Consider the following 10,671-nt stretch of genomic DNA (forward strand, 5'->3'; position numbering starts at 1 on the left):
GCCGGGGGCTCCGCCGCCCAAGGTCGCCCAGGGCCTCGATCGCTATGGAAACCAGGCTGAGATGGCAGGGAGACCTGTGCATCCTGGCCAGACTCGGTGGTGCTGGCAAGCTGCTCCATCCAAGAAACAGCCGCCTACCTGGCAGACTTCTTGTCAGGATAACCAAGCTCATGTGTGTCAAGTGCTCAGATTTAGGGCTTAGGCTGCAATCATATCTACACCCAAGTGGAAGTCTTTACTTCTGAATAGACATGCACAATCGATCTGTTTCCCATGAAGACAGAGAGATGAGTGGCCCACAGCAATTGCAAAGGATATTTCTTTAACCACTGAAAAGCTAGAGTCCACACACATCAGGGTTTAGGACAGAGGTTGTCAGCATGTTGTTGGTGTAGGACAGGTTTTAATGGGTAGGACAGGATATAAAGGTAAAAGGACCCATTAGGTCCAGTCGCAGACAACTCTGGGGTTGCGGCACTCCTCTCGCTTTGCTGGCTGAGGGAGCCGGCGTTTTCCCAGGTCATGTGGCCAGCATAACTAAGCCGCTTCTGGCGAACCAGAGCAGTGCACCCGCCGGAATGGTGCCTATTTATCTACTTGCACTTCGTGCTTTCAAACTGCTAGGTTGGGAAGAGCAGGGACCAAGCAACGGGTGCTCACCCCATCGCGGGGATGAACAAAGTTTCAAAATCCAATCCTAGGCAGTCAAATTTAAAGCATAGGAATTAGGCTGTAAAACCTCATTTAGAGGAAATCCAGCTATGAAGTAAGCTGGCTCCCTTTCTTACTCCGCTTAATAATCACACAACAACCTGGGAAGTAAGCTTAGAAATATTATTTACTTGCTTCTTACCATGTTTTAGTTTATGCCAATGGTGGCAAGTTTTGGTATCCATCCCAACTTCAACCCCTCCCCAATGATTAGGTTCTAAATTATAGCAGTCTTATTATATGCACCATGCTGGCATTAAATGTGTATGCAAAACCTTTTATTAGCTACTCTTCAGCCATTGCTTTCAGAGTGGCTTACCAAACAAAACCATAAAAATACAGGAAGGAAGGAAGATGGCAGCTAGTTAAATGTCCAGTATAAAATAAGCACACACTAAAAGGTTGCCTGTCTGTTCGGGATAAAACATAATAATCTTTGATTTGGTTTTCTTTAAGCGTAGAGCCACAAACCTGAACCTCTAGTGGTAACTCAGGGACACAGTCCAAATGAACATATATTTTCTCATATCAGATGCTTAGCGTTGGAATGCCATTTGGACTTTCCGTCAGCACTGTGGTTGTCAAGTGGCTTGGGGGCATCAAGTGTACTGCTAATTCAAGGGGTCAGACATTTGCAAGTCTTAGTACCCTAGATTGTCCACTGCTTTTTATTTTTTTAACTTTCACAAAAAAACAGTACCATCTACAAAGTTCAAAACAAGGCAAATAACAGTAATGATTTTTGAATTTACTTATACTGTAGTATGGAAAAGCTCAGAAATGTAATGGCTATAATGCTGCTGAAATCTCAAAACAAGGGATAGAATTGTTTACAATAGCTTGTCAATTAAATTGTAAACCAGCTGGATCCATGCAGGGAGGAGGACACATTTCCTCCACTAGTGAGGAAAAAACTGCACAGAGCTTCAATCCATTTGACTTGGCTTCTAAGGAAAATGTCACTTACAAAGCAGAATTTCTGCAATGCTGAAAATTTCTGCCAACATGAAAAGGTATCAGTTTTTGAACAGGATAATAGAAAAGTGAAAGCTATCCTTGTTTGGAAACTAATTTATTGAGGTGGGGCCTCCTGTCAGTGGACAATCTCCCTGAGTATACCCACTTTCTCCTCACAATTGCCTTTCGGTGGTTTAATACTCAGCAAGGTAAAAACAAATATGGGCCAATGTTCTCTAAGACTACAAGACAGAAGAAGGGTTTGGATTTGATATCCCGCTTTATCGCTACCCGAAGAAGTCTCAAAGCGGCTAACATTCTCCTTTCCCTTCCTCCACAACAAACACTCTGTGAAGTAAGTGGGGCTGAGAGACTTCAGAGAAGTGTGATTGGCCCAAGGTCACCCAGCAGCTGCATGTGGAGGAGCAGAGACGCGAACCAATGGGAAGGTGGGTGGAAGAATGGGGCAAAAAGACAACCAACTGGAATAATCATCTTTATTTGTTACTTTTGCAAATTGAGATGAACTTATACTAAGACACAGTTCCTGGGGAAACAGAGGCAGAGAAGGCTTGAATATTTGGAGCAGTGAAATCAACCACCCCAAGAGAAACTGTTCTCTCTCAAACTCTCCAATCTGCTGTCCCTGTAAGTACATTCACCCTACCCAACTCATAAGGGTTTCCTCAGTTACAAACGAAGTTCCTGCTGCCACCACCAAAATGCCCAAGAGACTAACTCTTCTTCCAGCATATCACATTGAAAACGTCCCCTCTAGGAAGGGCTGGTGCCTAAAGGAAGATGTCCCTTCTGGTCTCCTCAGGCAAATCTTGGAGACCTTGGAGTTCATGCAAGCCCTGCAGAGAGGAGTTGGGAGTGGGAGAAAGACAGTCTGAGCCTAGGATGGTCTACTGATTTCCTAGAGCATCTCTTTCATACTGCACCATAAGTTAAGTGCTATGGGGTGCAGCACATCTTGCTTTTCAGGCTGAGGGAGCTGGCATTTGCCCACAGACAGCTTTCCAAGCCATGTGGCTAGCATGACTAACTGCTTCTGGCACAATAGAACACCACAGCAAGTGCCAGAGCACATGGAAATGCCTTTTACCTACCCACAGCAGCGGTACCCATTTATCTACTCATGCTGGTATGCTTTCAAACTGCTAGGTTGGCAGGAGCTGGGAGAGCAAAGGGAGCTCACCCTGTCGCACAGATTCGAACTGCCGACCTTCTGATCAGCAAGCCCAAGTGGCTCAGTGGTTTAGATCCCAGCGCCACCAGCCAGTCCTACGCACCAGAAGTAAACATGCTTCCCACACCATAGGCAGCACTCCAAGGAAAAGCAGGCCACAACTTTCTGCTGCTTTCCTCCTTCCCCTGCTGGATTCCTGCCCAATAGGAATCTGTCTGCTTGGAGCAAGGAACACCCATCATTACCTCTAAAACCATCCGAATATTGGCTTTGATCTTGGCAGAGTCTTTGGTAAGGGCTTCACTGAGTCTGTTGGAGACAGAAGAAATTGTGGGTAAGGAAGGAGGGTGGATGCAGCCTGAAACTCTAAAGCAGGCTTTCTCAACCTCAGCCCTCCATATGTTTTTGGCCTACAACTCCCATGATCCTTAGCTAGCAGGACCAGTGGTCGGGATGATGGGAATTGTAGTCTCAAAACATCTGGAGGGCCGAGGTTGAAGAAGCCTGATCTAAAGACTCTTGGACCATTCACAAATTAGGGCAACATGCTATACCGGGAGGAATTTGCCTGAGCCCACTGAACACAGTGGAACTTTACTTTCAAACAAACATGCTCCAGACTAAGTGGCACAAGGAGAGAGAGGGCAGAGTTTGCTTGTTTCCATCTAAGAGATCTCACCTGTGCTTTTCTGGCTCTTCTCATTGCTTTGGGGGGCTCCTGCCATCTGCATTCCCAAAGCATAGTCTGCTTGCATTAGCAGACAATTGGTTGCAAGAGATCATCACCCTAAGCTATTGAAGAGTGCTCTTGTGAGGCCTGCCAACTAAGATTCCTTGGATAGCATGGGGGGCACAGTGGGACAACTGAATTCCTTCTACTCACTCTGTTAGTAGCTTGTTCTTCTTCTCAATGAAGGCAAGCGCCTCAGGAAGAGTCAACTCCACAAAGAACCCATAACCCAGTGCTACAAATATGGTGGAGGCATCAGGCCTGCAGGAAGAAAAGGTGTTTAAAATGGCATGAATTTATACCACTGAGTATAAATGGGAACACTTACTTTGGAAGAATGGATTACAAAAAAAATGGGATATTGGGTGCATGGTGAAATTAACGAATATGTTTAATAAATGTTATTTTTTTCTTGAAAGAGAAAACAACTGTTTTCCCAAGGGCAAAAGGATGTCACATAGAGGAGGGAGAAAGGTTGTTTTCTGCTGCTCCAGAGAAGCAGACACGGAGCAATGGATCCAAACTACAAGAAAGAAGATTCCACCTAAACATTAGGAAGAACTTCCTGACAGTAAGAGCTGTTCGACAGTGGAATTTGCTGCCAAGGAGTGTGGTGGAGTCTCCTTCTTTGGAGGTCTTTAAGCAGAGGCTTGACAGCCATATGTCAGGAGTGATTCTATGATTCTATCGGCTTTTGACAGTATCTCTAGAGAGCTGCTATGGGGAAAATTGGCAAAGTGGGGCCTAGATAAAAGGCTGTTGTGGCTTATGATCAAATTACATGAAGGGACGGCCGCTAGGGTGAGGTTAACACCTGAGGGCGATCTCACAAACTCTGTACCAATAAATAAGGGGGTACGACAAGGGTGCATCCTTGCCCCCTATCTCTTTAACCTCTATATTAGTGACATGAGAACTCCCCTAGTTGAGGCCAAAACCACCATTCACGCACCCAGGCTTGCAGACTATCACTGCCCCTTACTATTGTACGCTGACGATGCGGTGATCCTCTCATATTCAAGAATCGGTTTGAGGAGGGCCTTTAAGATCTTCGCGTTATATTGCCAAACAAATTTACTTACTATTAACCATTCCAAATCTAAAGTCCTAATTTTTTCCAGGAGTCGTAAATTGTATAGGTGGGAACTCGAGGAGAAGCCAATTGAACAAGTCTACAAATTTCAATATCTAGGAATTTACTTCCAGCATAATATGGGATGGAAAGCGCATATCACATACTTACAAAATAAGGGCAAAGCCCTTATCTACGCTCTATTACGCTTTTTCTTTACAGAGGGGGCTATGCATGTTCCATCTGCCTTAAAAGTTTATAGTGCAAAAGTGGTTGCAACTATGGCCTATGCGGTCCCTTTATGGGGCGCTTTTGTAAACCTCATGCCTCTGGTGACATTGCAAAATCTTTTTCTCAGACACCTTTTGAAACTACCCTCCTGTGTAAGCAACTCGGCTATTCACTTAGAACTTAAGACCCCCTCCTTAGAGATCCTGATGTGGAGACATGCCTTTAATTACTGGCTGTCCCTTTGGCATAAATTGCCCAATTACCATCTTATTCAGTGCCTTTGGAGAGATGAATTTACCAGCCCATGGGCAACAAAAATCCATTCCAAACTGTTGTCTTATGGAATCTCGCCTTCCGATATACTAAATTTAGATCTAATTACAGCAAAAAAGGTCATCAAACAAAGATTGGAGGAGGTTGATTTGCAACAAAATCTTACTACAGGTGGAGGTACATGTTCCCCGATAAATCAGGGCATTACATTTATGTCCCAGATACCTCGATATCTGTCTACCTTATTGGTTGCGTCACATAGATTCGCTTTTGTTAGAGCCAGATTTAATGTGTTCCCCTCAAATGTGCTGAGCAATAGATTTTCTAACGGTAAAACCTCTGTTTTATGCGCATGTGACAACAAATCAATAGAATCCCTTTATCATATATTGTTTAATTGTCCTTTATATATTGTTCCCCGATCAAGGATTCTGAGTTCAATCATTTTGGAAACTGTTGCTAAACCACCTGAATTACATCTAGCCTATCTACTCCAGGACATTGACTCTTATAGAACATTACAGGTTGCCAGATTCCTGAATTCAGTTCTTTCATATAAAAGACTTCATGGAATGCTGCAAGACTATTAAGAATCTAGTAAACTCTATCCACCATCTTTATATTCAAGGCCACAATATGGTACATCTAGAGATTGTATGTAACGTGAAGGAGATTATGCGTTGAAATATTTTAGTTGATATTTTAGAATGTAAAATGCTATTTTATTTATTGATTGGTTTTACCTTGTGGGCTTATAGCCGAATAAAGTATTATCTATCTATCTATCTATCTATCTATCTATCTATGATTCTATGATTCTAAAATACTTATACCAGCTGGGTGTTTGGCCTTGCAAAGGTTGAGCCTGAGCTACAGCAGCTATCCTGCCATTCCTCCCTGAAAGACCTGACTTTTAACTTCCTAGTTTCTTCTGCACAGATTGAGCCCATCTCCCTTTTCCACTTGTCCTGATCCACAAGCCCAAAGGAGTCTTTGTGTGAGTGGTTTGATGCAGGGCCACCAAAAATGCTAGAGTGATCAATTCTAGTGCTTTATTAGAAAAAAGTGAAAATGGCAAGCCCTCCTCATAATTTGTCCGCAAGAGGCTAATATACAAAATGCAAGCTACGTTAGTTGGCCTCAACAGCCCAATTAACTCACCCCTAATTCAGAGGCCCCTTCTCAACTCTCACCCATCTCTCAGAAAAGGAAGTAGCGGACAGGCAGGCAGCCAGTCTCCTGACTAGCTAAATCAAAATACAATATTTTTAGACTTCCATCAACACCTCTGATTATTTTCCGTTTTAATCACTTATTATGCATTTAATTTCATATTACCTTTAATTATCCTTAACTAATATTTCTCCCCATTGTCTTTTTGCAATATTTCAAATAATTCCCCTTACAAAACTTCTTGCAAACCTACTAGCATAATCTGTTCATCACAACTGCTTTTCAAATAGTTCGTAAATTTAGAATCATAGAATCATAGAGTTGGAAGAGACCACTAGGGCCATCGAGTCCAACCCCCTGCCAAGCAGGAAACACCATCAGAGCACTCCTGACATATGGTTGTCAAGCCTCTGCTTAAAGACCTCCAAAGAAGGAGACTCCACCACACTCCTTGGCAGCAAATTCCACTGTCAAACAGCTCTTACTGTCAGGAAGTTCTTCCTAATGTTTAGGTGGAATCTTCTTTCTTGTAGTTTGGATCCATTGCTCCGTGTCCGCTTCTCTGGAGCAGCAGAAAACAACCTTTCTCCCTCCTCTATGTGACATCCTTTTATATATTTGAACATGGCTATCATATCACCCCTTAACCTCCTCTTCTCCAGGCTAAACATGCCCAGCTCCCTTAGCCGTTCCTCATAAGGCATCGTTTCCAGGCCTTTGACCATTTTGGTTGCCCTCCTCTGGACACGTTCTAGTTTGTCAGTGTCCTTCTTGAACTGTGGTGCCCAGAACTGGACACAGTACTCCAGGTGAGGTCTGACTAGAGCAGAATACAGTGGCACTATTACTTCCCTTGATCTAGATGCTATACTCCTATTGATGCAGCCCAGAATTGCATTGGCTTTTTTAGCTGCCGCATCACACTGTTGGCTTCAGTCTTCTGAGAATTTCTGGTCCCGCAGGTTTCAAATCCTTCCTGTTAATTTATCTAATTCTGCGTAGTCCAACTATTAATCCTGTTGTTATCTTGACTACCAAGATGGCATTTACAGGACTTCAGGAACTTTTTCACTGTTTGGTACCACACACCACTGCCTGATCCAGTTAGCCCGGCCTGATTCAGTTAGCTGAAATCCTCCTTAAACTGCTACTCACATTCTCATGAATAACATTTATAGAGCAGTGAAAGTGTCCAAAGTATTTCACACAGCTTGTTCCACTAAATCTTACAATAACTCTGAAAAGCAGGCCGTGTTACTATCCCCATGCTGCTGATGGGAGACTGAGACTGAGAGATGCTGGGTTACCTGGTTAGCTTGTGGCAAATGTAAAATATGCCTTCAATGACTGACAGATGTTCCAATAATGAGGAAAGCTATCTACTTCCCTCTCCATAGTAGATTCCTCAGCTTCCCTCAGCAAGAAGCACAATTTGTCTGCCTGCCTGAGGCATCTGAAGCTTGAAAAACATCATACACATACACAACACATCTGCTTTCTGATTGTGGCACATAATCTGGATTGAGTAGGATTATCCAGAGATGCCTGCTTTGTTAGAGGGAGTTGGATTAACTGGCCTTCTGCCCTTTCTCAACTTTTAGGATCCTAGTGTCACACTTTCCTTACACGCAAGGATGCCATGAAGGAGATGTGCAGAACCTTTTTCAATGGAGAACTACCGTAGTTTTCGCTCTGTAAGACACCCTTTTCCCTTCCTAAAAAGTAAGGGGAAATGTGTGTGCGACTTATGGAGCAAATGCAGGCTGCGCAGCTTTTGCTGAAGCCAGGAGAGCAAGATGGATCGGTACACACTGAGCTCAGGAGGCTTCGCATTGCTTGCGCTGAAGCCAGGAGAGCAAGAGGGATCGGTGCACACTGAGCTCAGGAGGCTTCGCATTGCTTGCGCTGAAGCCAGGAGAGCAAGAGGGATCGATCTCTCTTGCTCTCCTGGCTTTGCATCGCTTGAGAGGTGCTGCACAGCTTTCCTCTCTGGTCAGCGCCCCTTCAGCGAAGCGGGGGGAGAAGTGGAAGGGGCTCTGCTTCTCCTGCCGCTTCGCTGAAGGGGCGCTGCACAGAGAGGGAAAGCTGCGCAGCGCCCATTCAGTGAAGCAGCAAGAGAAAAGGAGCCCCTTCCATTTCTCCTCCCGCTTTGCTGGAGAGGTGCTGAGCAGAGAAGGAGAGAATTTTTTTTTCTTGTTCTCCTCCCCTAAAACTAGGTGCATCTTATGGTCGGGTGCGTCTTATAGAGCAAGAAATACGGTACATTCCCTTGTGGGGCAAATGCCAACCGTGGGTGATTCCATAGGCAAAACATTAGATGCAATTCTTCTCTCTGTAGTAGTTTATACTGTAGTTGCACAACTGAAATAAATATTTCACATGGCAAAAGCACTTGAGGACAGTGTGAAGAAGGTCAGGTGATGGGTGTGGTCTGGGGAGAATCCTTAGGACAGATAGACCCTGAGATCATCTTCTGAGGCCCTTCTTTGTTTTCCTCCTCCACGTGAGGTCCAGGGGGTGACAACATGAGAAGGGGCCTTTTCTGCAGTGGCTCCCCATTTGTGGAATGCTCTCCCCAGGGAGGTTCAGCTGATATCTTCATTATGCACCTTTAGGAGCCAGGTGAAAACATTCCTCTTCAACCAGGCCTTGCCTGATTTAACATCCAATACCCATTTAAATACATTGTGGGAGGGGATGAGGGAAGGGGAGTTATTGGTTTGTTTTGTTCTTGTTTTTATTATGTATATTGTGTTTTTATGTTGTGAACTGTTCTGAGAGCGACGGATGAAGGGAGGTATACAAATGCAATAAACAAAGAGGCCTGGAAAATCCGTTTGGCACTGCGGCTCCCCATCCCTGCCATAAATAGGGCCAGGCAGTATCTGGTTTTCAGCATCATTATATATCAGCAATATATCATGATATCTGAAACAAGGATGGAGTTATGTAGAGGAACTGCCTGACTTCAGGGATTTTCCCACATTGTGATTTTTGCCCACGCCTGTTCTTGTGATTCACCGCCCAATGCAGGAGGCAGGGGAGAGCTGAGCCGTTAAGAGTTAACAGGGGCTGCAGGAATCAAGAGAAGCACTGGCTGGCTTCACGATATATTGCCAGGTCAAAAGTTATGAAACAGTCATCACAATATGGATTTCAAACCAGTTTTGGACAATATATTTATATATCACCCAGCCCTAGGCATAATCCTTACTTTTTATATCAAAGACAGGTCTCTCCTGTCACTGGAGCAGACAGGAAGTCAAGGGGCAAGAATACATGTGAAAATGGATACAGATGAGCTCTGTCTTTGTGCTACTCACACTTCTGCATTGACATAGAAATTGCAGCCTAGATCCACTTGAGTTGTCAGCTCCTGGCTTCCTGTCTCCTGGGAGAAAAGGAAGAAACGTTTACCGATCTCTACTCTCTGGAGTAAAACAGCTGTTATAGTAAGTAACACGCAATACCCTGCTGTCTCCGACATCTAAACCCCCGCAGAACACTGCTGCAGATCTTTCAGTGTAAAGTGCTGTAAACAACTTAAAGAAGTTTTTAGTTACCTGCAACCGCTCAATAATATTCTTGAGCTGCAGGTACTGAGCCATCTTTTCATAGACCTGATCCCGCTGCTCCAGAACCTTCCTGGGGAGAAACACCAACAACGGTCTGGAAGCACGAGCAGAAAGCGGAGCAAAAGAAACCGAGGGGCTCTATCTCACAGCCGGGGGTGGCGTGAGAGGCGCCCGGGAAGGAGACACTCACCGGAGGTCCCTCTGCAGAACCTCGCTGACGAAGGCCTCGTACTGAAGCACCTTCTCCTGCACCTGCCGCTCGCCCGGCATCCCGGCCAGCTGCCCGCGGGAGCTTCGACGCCACAGCCTGCGGGGGGGGGGGAGATCGGCGCCTCCGCCAAGCGCGGCAACTCTGCGCCCGCCCGCCCGCCCGCCTTCCTCCCGCGGAAACCAGGAGACGCGGGGCGCTCCGCCACCCGGCCCCGCCCCTCGCCCGGCGCGTCTCTCAGCTCATGGCCGGGACCCGAGGGAAGGCCAGGCGCGGGGGCGCTCTGCTCGGCAGACTCTATGGCCCACGCGCGCTCGCAGGCAGGGCGCAGACTGCGCAGGTACGGAAGGCGACTTCCGGCTGCTACATCCGGGTTCCCTTCAGAGGGGGAATCTCGTAACTGAAAGAAAACGTGCCTCTTTTAGGCCCAAAAAAGGATTCCTCTCGTTAGAAACTGCTCGCCCGTCGACGTAATACAAGAGACGTTTCTTTTGGTAAACAAAAGTGTGTTCTGAGCCCGCAAATACGGTGCAGGAAATGACGTTGTTT

At 45.6% G+C, this 10,671-nt stretch overlaps 1 protein-coding gene across 2 annotated transcripts; it reads right to left on the bottom strand.

The window, feature by feature from the left end:
- Positions 1-2,151: 2,151 nt before the first annotated feature.
- On the bottom strand, positions 2,152-10,254 carry UXT (ubiquitously expressed prefoldin like chaperone). Of its 2 annotated transcripts, none has more exons than XM_053370835.1 (6): positions 10,234-10,254; positions 10,105-10,201; positions 9,903-9,984; positions 9,663-9,730; positions 3,744-3,851; positions 2,152-2,525 (listed from the first exon to the last, which is right to left on the bottom strand). In XM_053370835.1, exons 2-6 carry the CDS (start codon positions 10,182-10,184, stop codon positions 2,423-2,425), a joined length of 441 nt encoding a protein of 146 aa, XP_053226810.1. In that variant the 5' UTR covers positions 10,185-10,201; positions 10,234-10,254; the 3' UTR covers positions 2,152-2,422. The 2 variants fall into 2 exon arrangements, with proteins under 2 accessions (XP_053226810.1, XP_053226809.1); XM_053370834.1 differs by lacking the exon at positions 10,234-10,254 and adding an exon at positions 3,106-3,169.
- Between the last annotated feature and the right edge of the window lie 417 nt (positions 10,255-10,671).

The sequence above is a fragment of the Podarcis raffonei genome, chromosome 17 (assembly GCF_027172205.1).
Source record: "Podarcis raffonei isolate rPodRaf1 chromosome 17, rPodRaf1.pri, whole genome shotgun sequence".
Lineage (NCBI taxonomy): Eukaryota > Metazoa > Chordata > Lepidosauria > Squamata > Lacertidae > Podarcis > Podarcis raffonei.